The following is a 15,478-nucleotide window of genomic DNA, read 5'->3' as shown; positions in this document are numbered from 1 at the left end:
GTTTTATTCTTGTTGGAACTTATCTGTGTGTTTTGGCTTCCTCCCAACTGTGGTTGCTGTGTTATCTGGTAGAAGTCTGCAAATAATCATCCTTGCCTGCTGTAGTAATTCCTTCAGTTTGGTGGGTTTTTTATTTTGAATTGTGGGACTTTCCTGAACATCATTAATTCACAGGCAAACAGCCGTCATGTGTGGATGGCTTTGATAGACAGTTATTCCTCCAGGTTTAAGCCCTCTCTCAAAATCCGCCGTGGCCGTCACTCCTGGATTTCCCAGGCAAGTCATGGGCAGATTCAATCATGCTTCTTTTGCTTGTCTGAACTTGATTACCGTTTTGGTTTTTTTAAAGAATACAACATCCCTCCACTTCCTGGTTGCTCATAAACCTAGACAGTTTTTCTGGCACAAGCGGAGAATTTCTAGAAAATGATGTTTTGACCAAGATTGTGTTCAGAGTATTGCAGTGTAAATTCAGCGCCGGAAAAGTAAACACAGATGGCTGAGGCTTCATTTAACTTCTTTATAAACACACAAAGTAAATTTCACAATACCAGTTGTAGATTTCTCCAACATGGAGCAAACTCAAACAGAAGCTATGGGTTCTTGTGATTGTAGGACTGTAACTTTGTCGCTTGTATCCTTAGGATTTATATTGACTGTTTCCTAGTATGATTTGATTGTTGATTGTACCCTATGACTTTCATTAAGTGTTGTATGTTATGATTCTTGATTCTTAGTGAATGTACCTTCTTTAGGTATACTGAGAGTGTTTACACCAAGACAAATTCCTTGTGTGTCCAATCACACTTGGCCAATAAAGAATTCTATTCTATTCAGGGCAGAACAGCAATTCAGGAGCTCAGAAGCAGACCTCGGTTTCACTTTAGTTCAGCAGGCAAGCAAGCAAGTTAGTTTCTCTTTCACTTTAGAGCTGAGCACAGAACGGAGATAAACCACACCCAGATTCTCTCTTTAAGTTTCAGCCCTCAACTCAGCTCTCATTGGCTGACCTTGTTACTAAACCCTATTCCAGTTCATGAATATACTCTGACCGATTATTTTTGTTTCTGTTAGGAGGATGGAGGCCTCGTGCTTGGAATTAGCCCTGGAAGGAGAGCGGGCGTGCAAGGCGGGGGATTTCCCTTCTGGAGCTGCCTTCTTCGAACACGCAGTCAAGGTGGGGACGGAGGACTTGAAGACGCTCAGTGCCATTTACAGCCAACTGGGCAATGCCTACTTCTATCTGAAGGACTATGCCAAAGCTTTGGAGTACCATAAGCACGACCTCACACTGGCCAGGTAAGGCAGGGGCAGTCAACCTTTTTATACCTACCGCCTACGTTTTTATCTCTGTTAGTAGTAAGAGTTTCTAACCGCCCACCGGTTCCCCAGTAACGGTGATTTATAAAGTATTGGACAAAGCCCCTACCGCCCACTATGAAAGCTGGAACACCCACTAGTGGGCGGTAGGGAACCAGGTTGACAACCACTGAGGTAAGGGCTCTATAGCCAGAACTGGGCCTTCTGGAGACAGGAAGGAGGAACCGAGTCTGTGGTTTCAATGCTCAAGCTTTGCCAGGTCAGCAAAACTTCTCCCCCCGCCCGCCCCGAAAAAGAAATCCAGAATGTTCAATTTTCCTTTTGGGGTGATGGGGTTGGACTGGGAAAGAAAGACACGTGATCTGGGGGCAATAGAAGAGCTCATGGGGAGGCTGGGAAAAGAAAGAGAAATAGAAACAGTCTAGATTCTAGAACAGGGGTCTTCAAACTTGACAGCTTGAAGACTTGTGGACTTCCAACTCCCAGAATTCCTGCTCCAGTCTCTCCAGCTCAGGAATTCTGGGAGTTGAAGTCCACAAGCTTTAAAGCTGTCAAGTTGGAAGACCCTTTGGTCTAGAAGATGAAGCTGTTGGTAGCTTAGCTTATCAACGGCTGCTTAGCCCAAGTGGAGAGACACCTAGGAAGAAACATTGCAGGGCCTTCAAAGAAACTTCACCTTAATGAACTCACTATAAATCATCCTCATCTTTTAATGACCCCATAATCGCTTGCGGGGTAGAGTGTGGGCAACTGAATGGAGCTGAATGTTTATTGGCCGGATGCCTTTCCAGTCACCAGTGCAGAGTTATTTTTCATTGTGCCCAGAGAGAGGAATATCTCCCTCTACCTAGGATCGAATTCCTGATTGTGAAGCGAGAATTCCCCCTCTAGGCCATCGCACCACCCTAACGAACTCGCTATAAATGAGGGTGAGAAATGCCTCTTGCGGTTTCCAAGGTGAAAACCAAGCCCCACAGAGCTACGCAAGATAAGGAATCAAGAATTGAATTGGCATCTTCCGTCTCAAGAGTATCGTGTGTGAAGAGAGGGCCTGAAACAGCATCTAGTGTGGCTAAAAAGGCCAATTCGAGAGGGACAATCCCTCCCACGCTGAGGAAAGATACAGTCTGTCCCCTGTCCAGCCCCCAGATTTCACTGGTTCCGGGATGGCCTCTTTGCATCAGCCTGCCGGACGAGTGTCTCTTCTTCGAATTGGAGAAGGCCAGGCTGCGTCTTTAGCCTCCAAGATGAACGATCAGAGGTCAAGGTTTCCCAGCTGTTAATGTCCATTCCCAAGGCCTTTAGATCCCTCTTGCAGGTATCCTTATATCGCAGCTGTGGTCTCTCTCTCGGGCGCTTTCCCTGCGCTAATTCTCCATACGGGAGGTCTTTCGGAATCCGCCCATCAGCCATCCTTATGACAGGCCCAAGCCGGCGTAGACATCGCTGTTTCAATACCGTGTGTCTCATAAAATAAGGCTGGGCCTTATTATTTTTTTTTGACCCTCCCCAAAAAACAGCTAGGCCGTCTTTTCGGGGGTGACTTAATTTCCTCCCCCACCTAGAGTGCCCCATGCGCACGTACGTCTCCATGAGGCCGTTTCTATCGGCCAATGCAAGCTCCCCAAAAGGCAGAGTCACCAGCCGCTTCAGGGCGAGGCGTGGCTGCCCGCGTCCCCTCACCATCAGGCAGTGTCTTTCGGGTGATGGAAGCTCCCCAAGGGCAGTCACCAGCCACTTCGATCAGCCGGTAGAAGCGGCCTCAGGGCGAGCGCCCAAGCACTCTCCCCTCGCCGCGAGGCCGCTTCTACGAATGATGTGAAAAATGGCGGGGAAACGCATGGTTTAAATAGGCCTTAATTTTGGAGGGCGGGGCTTAATTTCACCTCATGCCTAGAAATCATGCTGGGCCTTCCTATTGGTGGAGGTCGTATTGTTGGAGAAACATGGTAGTGCATACATCCTAGAAATTCCAGCACGTTCCAAGACGGCGCTGTTTGGAACTTTGTCATGCCGGGAGATGCCAAGAATACGAATAGGAGACGGCGTATATGAAAGATGTTTAATGTTCTCTCCTGCCATGCGTAAAGAGTCCAAGTCTCACTGCAGTACAAGAGTGTACAGGCTCTATAGACCTGAATGTTCCACCAGCTTCTTATTAAGCCATCCTCTCTTTGTAAGTCTGGAAACGTGGCCGCTTTACCGATACGTTTATTCAGCTCAGCGTCTAAAGAGAGTCGGAGAGAGAAGCAAGAATTATACACCCCATTTCCGATCCTTTTTTCCTGGGGAAAGAGAGGCCAGGTGACTGTTCTTGTAACAAGAAACCAGCTTCTGCCTCAGCTTCCAGTGCCAAAGACAGCTTGTAAAGGGGGCCGAGAAAGAAGTGGAAGCGAGAGCAGTTGTAGACACTCAAGAGATAGAAACTGAATATGGAGACAATTTCCCACCTTCAACTTGGCCCAGATCTTGGCCAGAAAGCTGAGAAGGAAGAATTCTGAATCACGGAGACGCTGATTGAATGAACTCACTGGAACCTCTTTGGCTTTCCCAGATTCTGCGTTTTCTCCAAATACTAGTACAGGTAGTCCTTGACTTATGACCACAATGGAGCCCCCAAATTTCTGTTGCTAAGTGAGACATCCATTAAGTGAGTTTTGCCCCATTTTATTTCTTCCCCCGGTTGTTAAGCGAATCACTTGAGTAACCCGATTGTTAAACAAATCTGGCTTCCCCTGTCGACTTTGCTTGTCAGGAGGTCGCTAGAGGGGATCATGTGACCCTGGGACGTTGCGACCATCATAACTATGAGTCAGCTGCCAAGGGCCTGAATTTTGACCGCATGATCATGGGGATGGTAGGAAGGTTGTAAACTGTGATGGGGGGGATACAAAAGCCACATAAACAGATGAAGTGCTTAATTTCATGCCTTAAACACCCCTCAACCCCCATAAAAACATGGAGGAGAAAAGGCAATTCTTCTCCCTTGGATGGTATTTGCCAATATTCCATGCCTGCTCTCAGCCCCCGAGCAGGTCGAAGGAGGAAATGCAATGCCCAATCTGAAAGCACTCTGCCCGCATCCCACCCTGGCCGTTCCTCACTTCCGCCTGGCTTCCTTCCAAGAGAAACTCCCAGTATCTTCTCCCAATGCCCACAGAACCATCGGGGATCGGATCGGTGAGGGCAAAGCCAGCGGCAACCTTGGCAACACGCTGAAAGTCCTGGGTCAGTTCGACGAAGCCTTGGTTTGTTGCCAGAGGCACCTGGACATCTCTCAGGAGCAAGGAGACAAGGTAGGAGGGTGGCCCCCTCAGAGACTATCCAGCCTCTTTCTGGCCAGGGAAAATGGCAGCATTGGGTGGCGGGGGGGGGGAAGAGCAGAGAGCGGCCTCCCTCAGTTGCAGGTTGATGGCCTATAACCAGCGAACCCTGGTTTCCGTATTGCTTCAGTTGTTAACCCGGTATCTTTATTAGGCTTGTTTTACTGGGAAAACTAATTTTAGCGGGGCAAAAGGGATGTGGTGGCTCCGTGGCTAAGACGCTGAGCTTGTCAATCAGAAAGGTTAGCAGTTTGGCGGTTTGAATCCCTACCGCCGCGTCACGTCAACACCAGTTGTCCAGTATGCCATGCATCCTCCCATCAAAGGCTAGTGGGGAGGAAGGCGACGTGCGGCGGAACAAAATGGCAATCAAACTGTGTTGGGAAATTGGGAGTGGGGGAAAGATAGCTTGATGAGAAGCCAGAGAGCTCAGAACTAGTTTGTGCCAGCGATCAAAGCCTGAGGAAGAATGTAAACATCTCAATGTCCCCAAAACATCTGGGCAGACTCTTATTGGCGGAAGATGGTGGATCGGTTGTGGGAAGAGAGCTGGGATGTGGAGGAAATTCGTATTGCTTTGGGCATGGAAAATTCAGTTCTAGCCTGACTTTTCTGCAGCCAGCATCTTTTACTAAAAGAACCTATCACTTCAACCAAATGGAGTCGAGGGTCTTTCTTTCCTGAGGGATCAGACTGGGGCAGGTCTGACACTAGTATCTGCACCGTGGTAAGACTCTGAATGTGGCATTCATTGGAGGGACCCCAGGAGCTCTTTTCTTTCTTTCTTTCTGGTAGGTGGGGGAGGCCCGAGCACTGTATAACATCGGCAATGTCTACCATGCCAAAGGCAAGGAGGCGTTGTGGACCCTACCCCAGGAGGAACCAGGCCAGCTGCCCCAGGAGATTCAAGAGGCTCTGCAAAAGGCATGTGAATTTTACAAGTAAGTGAATGGTCATCTCCAGGTGGAGAGGAACGGGGGGTCCCATGAAGGCCCCACGATATTCAGGGTACACTCACAATCTTTCCAGGAGTTATCTTGGGTTGCAAAGAGAGCCAAGCCAAGCTGAGGCTGGTATTTCTCCCTAATATTCTTGGGCACCAAGAAGTTGGTCAGAACTCTTTTGGCAGGTCTGCCTCTTCTTCCCAGCCAATTCAGAACTTCCTTCTCTACTTTTGCCTCACTATGAGAAGTTGGGAGAATGAATCCCCACCACCACACACATCGCCTTTCTACCCTCCCAAGACTTCCACCTCCATTATTAGTGCAACGATGTCGTTCAGTGGATTGTTTACCTGCGTTGCTCCTTTTAAAAAGCAGGGAGAGAAGTGTAAAGCAAGAAAGTGTAAGCAAGAAAGGCGAAGGTCCATCTCTTCTCCCGCCACTAACAATCCAGGTTGCCCTGTCTGTGTGACGGGGCACAACTTAACAAATGAAAAAAAAAAAGGAAAAGGAAAAAACGACAACAACCTGGTGGAGTGACATAACCCAGTTTTTCCTTTTCTTCTTCTTTTTTTCTTTTCCTTCTGAAGAAAGCAAAGTTTTGGGAAGAAATAAAAATATGACAAAAATCAGAAGACACTATTGGCCTTAACAGGGGGTGTGGGGGGGAAACAGTGGGGCGGGGCGTGAGAAGGAGGAAAAAAGGAACTTATGTTTGACAAAGGAAATTGTTGTAATGACGAGGCAGTCGAGTTGTTTGATCCTGAACAACTGAATCATGATCATCTTTACTGGAGTCTAGTCTTGCATTTATACACATTTTTAATTATCCTCCATCACTAGTTAACTTTGGTTACTGCTTAACTTTCGTTACTGTTTAGCACAGTAATCCATACAATTAATTATCTCGTTAAAGTCTAACATAATGTTTACTTCTTCTCTCTAATCCTCCTTTAGATTAGTGACTTTGTTTACCTGAGTTGTATTTGCTTGGAAACATTCTTTATCTGAGGTTTGCCATCCGAGATTAGAACATTCCTGCAATTACAACTCTACAGGAAATATGCAAACTGTGTAGGTCACACAGTGACTGGATTTTTTTTTTCTAATTCCAATTTTTTTAAAAAAAAAAGTATGGGGAAAATAAAACATAAAAAAAATAAAGTGGGGAGAGGAGACCACAAGGAAATCTCACGGCACTTTAAAACATCCTGAATGTGCCTCTGGAGGGCAAGACATGAAACTGAACTCCAGACCAAAGCCTGAGTTGTTAACAAGAAAAGAGAGAAATGATAAGTGAGGAAATGGAAGTGGGGCAATGATGCTTTTCAGGAATGCACAGATTACTTATTTGAAATGGCTTTCTGGTCCTTTTCTCAAACATTAAGGGCTTCTTCTTTTTTTTTCTGGCTTGCCCGTAGGAGGAACCTTTCCCTCGTGAAGGAGTTGGCTGACAGAGCTGCACAAGGCAGGGCTTACGGGAACCTGGGCAATGCCCATTACCTGATGGGCAACTTCAGCAAAGCTATCGTCTTCCACAAGCAGGTGAAACATGGGGTGGGTTTAATAGCAATGAGCTAGGGGGGAGGGGGAGAACCAACTGTTCAGTGGTGGGGAAAACGGGAATAATCAGTAATTGAGCATCAATCAGTTCATGATCCCCTTACACAAAATTAATGTTTGGGGTTTTAAAACACACTTAAAATACACATAGTTTATTATATTACTAAAACATATGTTGTCAAGTGGGTCTACCCATTGTAAGTTCAGCATTTGGGGGGGGGGGGGGGGGGGGGGGGGTGGGTTTTGGGGGTTGGGGGTGGGGGTGGGGGGGGTTTATTTTAAAAAAATGGGGGGAGGTAGGGGGAGGAGGGGCAATGAGCTAGGGAGGAGGAGGGAGGGAATTGGAATGCAAGCTCCAGACATCACCCAAGACAACCCATGGGAACCAAGGACACTTCTGCAGGTGTTTGCCGAAGCTTAAAGACATTTTCCCATAACAATATACTGACCCTCCATTGGACAGTGTGACTTGGGAGGGGGAAGTCTATTCTTTTAACTATATGGGTTTGCGTGGGAATTAGCCAGAGTTGGTTTTGCTTTTCATCTGTGCTGAAATGATGTACTCAATAAAGTTTTGCATTAAGAGATTGGATCCTCTCGACAGTGCTTGCTTGGTTGGGTTCATCAATCAGTGTTGTGGTTAGCCGGCAGCAGGTGCAGATGGCTCAGGAGAGCGATGACTGATGAGCGGCCAGGACCATCAGGGAGTGGACTGCTGCCTTCAGGGATTGGGGAGGCTGGCAGCAGCGATGAGGAGGTTCCCGAGGAGCCTGTGCCAAGTACGCATGAGCGCAGGATGATTTGTAGAAGAGAACAGCTGGAGCATCACAGGCGACTCGGGAGTAAGGAGGCCCCTCCCTCCAGGGAATATAAGCCTGGTTTTAAAAGGTTTTTGCCCTTGCAGAAGGCTCTAAGGATCCAGCATTGTGTGTGGAGACTCCGGATTATCTAAAGAATTCTGTCAAGGCTTTTCTGGTTGGACTAATTGTCTTCAAGCCATCTTTTATCTACAAAGAAGTTTATTTGTAGATTAAAGCTGTGAAGGTTTGAGTTGGTGCGTTTGTTTGAGATTTTCTCACTGGTAACAGGGTTGGGGCAGAACAGTCTGAACCTTGACAAATAATTTGCCAATAATTGCCAATAATTAATTGGGACTAATTCTACTGATGACTGTGAGACAGGCATTTTCTCAAAAGTTTCCTTTTATTAGGGTAGCTATACTGTCACAAACCCAAATCCGAGAAAGCAGAATTCCAAAGCAGGCAAGTTCCTCGAAGAACCACTTATTGGACACATCATATTGGCATAACTGAGGGAAGCCGACTCTGAAAATTGTCACAGCTTTCACCTAATTAAAAAGTAAAGGTTCTCCCTTTTCCCCAAGTCACTGGTGACGCTGTCCAATCAAGGTGCTGGCTGGTTGCTTGGTTACTTGCTCCTCCTCTGGCCAGCCAACTTGTTAGAACGTCCTTGGTTCCCACAGGAAAACGGTATTGTTTTGGCTACAAAATCCCAATCTAGCTATTTCCCCCCCTTCCTCTGTTGTGTGACAACTCTGAAGCTTCCAAGATGGCCTCAGCCAGGCTCACTTCAGGGTCAACATGTACGTCAGCTGGGGAAGACGAGAATGATGGTGCCCTAATAGAGGTGACATATCCCGATAAGTTGCCCAACTTACCGCCCATATACAGTACTTTATTATTCAAAAAATTTATGAATGCGCCAAAATAGAGAGGCTTACATTAAAATTAAAAGAAAAGGATGACTCAGAATACTATTTGATTTGGGATAAATGATATGATTGGATAGATTGTAAAAAAAAAAGAATGCATGAAATAAGGAAATAATAGGAAATAATTAACCTATGAAACATACTATCATATATATGCTAAACTTGGATAGGAATTTATAGAATACTAGTTTAATTCCTCTCTCTCTTTGACTAAGCTATATAAATGACTTCTCTATAAAATACATAGTTATAATCCAATAGTAATAATAGATTATTAGGTATATATTATTAATACAGCTATTCTACAAGGGATAGGAAATAACTGCCATTTAATACTTTCTAGGAGATATTTAAATCACTATCAAAATGTATTAGAGGAAAATATGATTAGTCTTACTACGGAATGTGTTGTGATGTTTATGTGTATGACTTTTTATTTTTTACTTTTGTATATTTGTATATTGTAACCTTTTGTATTCAATAAAGTATTTTAAAAATTTTAAAAAAATTGAGGTGATATATTGCTGCAGTGACACCCATGACATTATCCATTTTCAGCGGCTGAACATCGCTAAGGAATTTGGAGACAGGGCTGCCGAGAGGAGAGCGTACAGCAACTTGGCCAATGCTCACATCTTCCTGGGGAGCTTCGATATTGCCGCAGAGTATTACAAGTAAGCAGTGGGTGTCTCACGGGAACCACTACCCTCCAGATCCGATCTGTTTGGATTCACGGCAGTAGATCAGCAAAGGGATCCTACATCCTAGTTATAACTACTGTCCTGAATGTAGACGAAAACACGGGAGACTCCAATAGAAGAGAATATTCGCAGATCGAGGTTGAACGGTGAAGTCCTTGGTTGCTTTCTGAGCTTGGTGTTGTGGCCTAGGTTTTCCCAACAGCATGAAGTTGAGTCCTCGTCCCGATAAACCCCTTTTATTTAATCTACAATGAATTTCCACTCCAACCAAGTCCTTGCCAACAGTCTTCAAAATTGTTCTCAATTACAGGCCTTTATCAGGCTTGGAGAGTGGCCAGGTTGATATCTTTCAGACACCACAAAACTTGGCAAGCATTCCGAAATGAACGAATTGTCTCCTGCAAAGCCCCATTCCCCTTTCGCTCCTCTTTAATACTCTGGGGAGTGGCCATTCACCGCCCACCTGTGGCTTTACTTCCAAGTCAGTCCTTGTTCCTCAGCCGTTCCCTTCTCCTTTCAGAATGTGACAGCTTAATCTACCAGAGAAACATGTCTTTTGATTCTTAAGGCATCTCCAACAATATGATCATTTAATTGTTCCATTTCCACCTAAACAGAATGGAATCCAGTGAGTCTGATCTATTATAGTGGTTTTGACCCAATGAGATCTGTGGATTTTCATAACTTGGGGGCCTCCGGACATACCAGAATTCTCACCTTTCAACATACCTGGAGTACCCCAGCTTGGGGAAGGTGATCTGGGCAGAACATGAGGTGGCTTCAGCGTTCAGTTGAAGAAGTCTTCCCTCTCTTCTCTCTTAATTTAGGAAAACCCTCCACCTCTCCAGGCAGCTGAAGGACCAAACGGTGGAAGCCCAGACATGCTACAGTCTTGGAAACACCTATACCCTTCTTGAAGACTATGACAAGGCTGTGGAGTACCACCTAAAGCACCTGGCCATCGCCCAGGAACTTGGAGACAGGTAAGAAAGATCTGTTTCCTGTGCTGCTGGTATTGATCTTGAGGTCTCTTTTGGTAGAATGACAAACATGCAGTTCACGAAGCTAGTTCGGTTTATGGTGAACCGGGAGAGGGACTGTCCAGTTTATGCTGGTGAGAATCGAATGGAATGGAAAGGTGATTTGGTAACAGATGGTGACTCCAAAGGATAGTAGCTATGTTAGGCTTAGTTTGGCTTAAGTTAGCTTGGCTTGAATTAAGTTGGGTTGACTTGGCTTCACTTCTGTTGAATTAAGTTGGGTTGGGTTGGGTTGGGTGGTGAGGTTTTCAGACACTAAGCTCAACCCACAGAGAGAATCAGAATAGAGCTGGAAGGGACCTTGGAGGTCTTCTAGTCCAGCCCCCTGCACAAGCAGGAAAACCTATACTATTTCAGACAAGTGGCTGTCCAGTCTCTTTTTAAAAACTCCCAGTGATGGAACAGTCACAACTTCTGGTGGCAAGCAGTTCCACTGGTAAATTGTCCTCACTGTTAGGAAGTTTCTCCTCAATTCCAGGTTCCTTCTCTCCTTGATGAGTTTCCATCCATTGTTTCTTGTCCTGCCTTCTGATGCTTTGGAGAATAATTTGACCCCCTCTCCTTTGTGTCAGCCCCTCAAATACTGAAATATTGCTATTATGTCACCCCTAATCCTAGTTTTTTCTAGACTGGCCATATTCACTTCTTGCAACCATTTGCCATATGTTTAAGTCTCCAGGCCTTTAATCACCTGAGTTGTTCTTCTCTGCACTTTTTAAGTCTCAACATATTTTTTTGTAATGAGGTGACCAAAACTGGATGCGGTATTCCAGGTGTGGCCTTACGAAGGCTTTATAAAGAAGTAATTGTAAGCACTGGTCTTTTTCCCTTCAACTGAAAAGAATGAACTTCTGGAAATAAGCATTTCAAAAGGAATTCTTTATTGGAAGGGAGTGATTCTAGCACTAGTCAAAGCAGAGTCTAAATGCTCCCAGGCATGCAGTAATAGATAAGGGGAGTTAGGACCCCTCCCCTTGTTTAGATGTGTATTTAGTCAAACAAAGAACCAATATGTTAATTCCCCCCTCCTCTGGGAACGTATCTTTTGAAGACTCCCCAGGGAGTATCTTCCAGAGCTGGAATTTTTATGGTCCCTTCTCCACTTGCTATCACTCCAAGAGGTGACAAGTTTCTAGCCATCTGGCTCCAGTCCTCCAGTTGTACATCATGTGTAGGTTATATACAGATTCAATATAAGATTCGATATATTCAGGTTACGTCAAAAGGATTACTTGTACCAACTTCCCCCTCCCTTCTTCTTCCATAGAAGAATGGCAGGAACACTGATCTGACAGTAGTAATTACTTCCTCTGACTTTGATTCTATGCCTCCGTTTATACAATCAAGGGTTGTATTCACTTTTTCGCCTGCTGCCTCACACGGCTGGCTCATATTGAAGTGATCATCCACTAGGACTCCAAGGTCGCTCTCACAGTTACTGTTTTTGAGCCAGGTCTCGCTTAATCTGTATCAAATATCTAGTCAAGTCTCTACTTAATCTTCCCAGCTTTGGATGGTCATTAAGTGAAACTGGGTGCTGCAAATGAAGATGAAATCTGAAACGTCCGATGAAACTTAAACCTGTTCCCAAACCTATCCCTAAAATCAAAGCAGCCTTTTTTCTCCTCAGCGTATCAGACTGGAAATCTGTAGAGATTCTCCATCATCCAGGTCACCCTTACCTAAAGGTGATTATTTGGGACTTTTTTCTTTTGAAGACGTTTCGCTTCTTATCCAAGAAGTTTCTTCAGCTCTGACTGGATGGTGGGGAATGGAAGGATTTATGCTCCTTGCAGACAGCTGGTCATTTGCATCCTTTTAGAGGGTCACTGAGGCCGCTTGGAGGTCTATTTGTGTCCTCGGGGCCACCTGCGTGATGCAAATGGTTCCTGTAGTCTGCAATTTTTCCTCCTCCCACACCATTCCAAGGGTGTTGATTCCAAATTGTATAGCTAAAAGTTTACTGCAAGCTTAATCATCCCTGTTCTTTATTTTCCTGTTTTACCACAAGATGGCATTGCCACCTTTTCTTTTTCTTTTCCCTGGTAAATTTTCCAGACCTAAATTCAAGAGCTGTGCCACCCATAACAGGAAAGTCACGACAGAACATGGTCTGTTGAATGTCGGTCTGTGTTTCTGTCTATTTCCTGCATTTATTATCCACTGGCTTCCCCCAAAACCAGACACAACTTTCTAGGGGTTTGCTTTAACTGTCAGATCTGGATGGCTTAGGGAACAGAGGGAGCAGCAATGGGGTGGGTGCCTTGATTTGAGCCACTTATTTATTATAAAACAGTGTTTCCTCACCTCTGTAACATTAAGGCGTGTGAACTACAACTCTCAGAATTTAATCTGGATGGGGATTTCTGGGAATATCCCAAACAGTAATATTTGTCCCTGTGGTTGTGGGAAGAGCTCTTCCAATGCAGGAAATTAATTAATTCTTAATTCATTCGGCCACTTCGCTCCTTTTAGCTTACAAAGAAAATGGTTGAGACTTTGGGAAAAGTGCAAAGAGGAGAAACTAAGATGATTAAAGGCCTGGAGACAAAAACGTACAAAGAACGGTTACGGGAATTAGGTATGGCTAGTCTAGAGAAAAGAAGGACTAGCGGGGACAGGAGAGCAGTCTTCCAGTATTTGAGAGGCTGCCACAAAGAAGAGGCAGTCAAACTATTCTCCAAAGCACCAGAAGGCAGGACAAGAAGCAATGGATGGAAATTAATGAAGGAGAGAAGCAACTTGGAATTAAGGAGAAACTTTCTGACACCAAGGACAATTAACCAGTGGAACAGTTTGCCTTCAGTTGTTGTGGGTGCTTCATCACTGGAAGCTTTTAAGAAAAGACTGCACAGCCACTTGTTTGACACGGTAGGGTGTCCTGCTTGAGCAGGGGGCTGGACTAGAAGACCTCCAAGGTCCCATCCAGCTCTGCTCTGATTGATTGAAGCTGGGCAGAAGACTTCAATCTCACCAGTTTGTCTGGCTGTTACTTTTCTCTCTCCTTTTGGGTCTGAAAGGAAGCCCGGGATGCATCAGCCGAATATGGTAATGTTTTAGAATAGCATTTCTCAAATTTAGCAACTTTAAAAACTGTATGGACCAACTTCCAAAACTCCCCAGCCAGCATGCTACCTGTCCCCCATCAGGTAAACATCCCCAAATCCTTTGTTAATGACTTTTATTGGCAATTAAGTGTCTTAGTTGACATTTTTGGCCGTCTTCAAGGTTTCTTGATGGGCTAGAAAGAACATAACAATACAAGAACATGAGGCTCTCCAAGGTTGGAACTATTTGCAATATTTATCATTCTGGCTGGAAATGTCAGGACCTGTAATCCCTCTGCTATAGAATAGAATAGAATAGAATAGAATAGAATAGAATAGAATAGAATAGAATATGGGAGGGAATAAAATAGAAGAGGAGAGAAGAAGAGAAAGAATAGAACAGAACAGAACAGAACAGAAATAGGAATAGAATAGAATAGAATAGAATAGAATAGAATAGAATAGAATAGAATAGAATAGAATTTCATGCATCTTGAATCAGATCTTGCCTTGCATTTGCTGCTATCATTTCAAACTTACTAAGTTAGAGAAGAGTACTTTTACTAATTCTCTAATTCAGTGGAGTTGGGGCTTTTCTTTCTTGAGTTTTGATCGGAGGAAGGCCTGACAGGCTGGCAGCTGACCATGCTGTCTCATAATCTTAGCATGCTGGCTAGGGAATTCTGGGAGTTGAAGTCTACACAGCTTCAGTTACCAAGTTATTGAAGGTGAGAAACATTGCTGTAACCTGATAAACATGCATAGACCTCTATAACCAGAATAATTGCGGTCTACTGTCACACCATGGTTCACCTTGGTTTATGGCTGATTGAGCACACACAAGTGGTTGACGCTCCATGAAATCCTAAACCCAAACCAAGCGAGAGGCATGTATTGCAAATGCAGCGATGGCCTGTTACCGGTTTGCACCGGTTCGGGCGAACTGGATGTTAATTTTACAGTTGAAGTGGGCATTGCAACAATTGGCTGGCCTCACCCCGCCCATCCCACCCCTCCTAGGAGTCTCCACACGGCCCATTTTGGATCCCATATAAGTGCAGGGCCCACACAGAGGCTCAGGGAGGGCAAGAAAAGGGCCTCCAGAGAGCCTCTGGAGCCCAGGGAGGGTGAAAAATGGGCCTCCAGAAGTTGCGTAAAGCTGGAAATGGGCCCGTTTCTGGCCTCCAGAGGGACCAAGGTAAGCCTTCGGAGCCTGGGGAGGGTGAAAACACCCCCTCCCCATTGTGGCGCAGGAGGCTGATTAAGCCACACCCACCATGGCCACACCCACCCAGCAACCAAGGCGAGAATCGGTTGCTAAACTTTTTGAAGCCCGCCCTGACAAAGTGGTGAATTAGATTCTCTTAGCGCTCCACGCAAATATTGACTTGAGATTTTGTGATCAAGACTGATCCCCAGAAAACTGGCTTTTTAAAGCACTTTGTGATTTTCCTAACTATCATTCCTGATCTTGCAGAGTGGGAGAAGGAAGAGCGTGCTGGAGTTTGGAGAATGCTTATGTTTCACTTGGGAAGTATGAACAAGCCTTACACTTTGCAGAAAAACATCTTGAAATCTCCCAAGAGGTACTCTCTCTCCCTCTCCCTCCCCCTCTCTCTCCCTTTGTGTGTGTGTGTGTGTGTGTGTGTGTGTGTGTGTGTGTGTGTAAATACTACAAAACCTCCCTACGTAGCAATTGGAATATTTTTGTTGCATGTCAAAAAGACATTTTTTTAACAGACTGAAAGAAAATCAAATCATGGTATACTATTTTGCACGATGTTGCTTGGTGACCAAAACAGGAAACTGGT

General features: G+C 45.0%; 1 protein-coding gene and 1 long non-coding RNA gene across 3 annotated transcripts in view; one reads left to right on the top strand and one right to left on the bottom strand.

Annotated features, from left to right (window-relative positions):
* LOC148124510 (uncharacterized) overlaps window positions 1-15,478 on the bottom strand; it is a 104,990-nt gene that overhangs the window by 29,009 nt on the left and 60,503 nt on the right. The window lies entirely within an intron of this gene.
* GPSM1 (G protein signaling modulator 1) overlaps window positions 1-15,478 on the top strand; it is a 77,629-nt gene that overhangs the window by 13,820 nt on the left and 48,331 nt on the right. For both annotated transcript variants that reach the window (XM_026719131.2, XM_026719132.2), the window contains exons 2-8: window positions 1,075-1,299; window positions 4,481-4,616; window positions 5,439-5,584; window positions 7,006-7,129; window positions 9,438-9,553; window positions 10,408-10,563; window positions 15,145-15,253. In XM_026719131.2, coding sequence (XP_026574916.2) covers window positions 1,075-1,299; window positions 4,481-4,616; window positions 5,439-5,584; window positions 7,006-7,129; window positions 9,438-9,553; window positions 10,408-10,563; window positions 15,145-15,253 — 1,012 coding nt within the window. The remainder of the gene's footprint in view (window positions 1-1,074; window positions 1,300-4,480; window positions 4,617-5,438; window positions 5,585-7,005; window positions 7,130-9,437; window positions 9,554-10,407; window positions 10,564-15,144; window positions 15,254-15,478) is intronic.

This window comes from Pseudonaja textilis, chromosome 17, assembly GCF_049901715.1.
Source record: "Pseudonaja textilis isolate UNSWEBS1 chromosome 17, rPseTex1.2, whole genome shotgun sequence".
Taxonomy (NCBI): Eukaryota; Metazoa; Chordata; class Lepidosauria; order Squamata; family Elapidae; genus Pseudonaja; species Pseudonaja textilis.
Note: the sequence above shows the minus strand (reverse complement) of the source record. Positions and strands in the feature narration are given on the sequence as shown.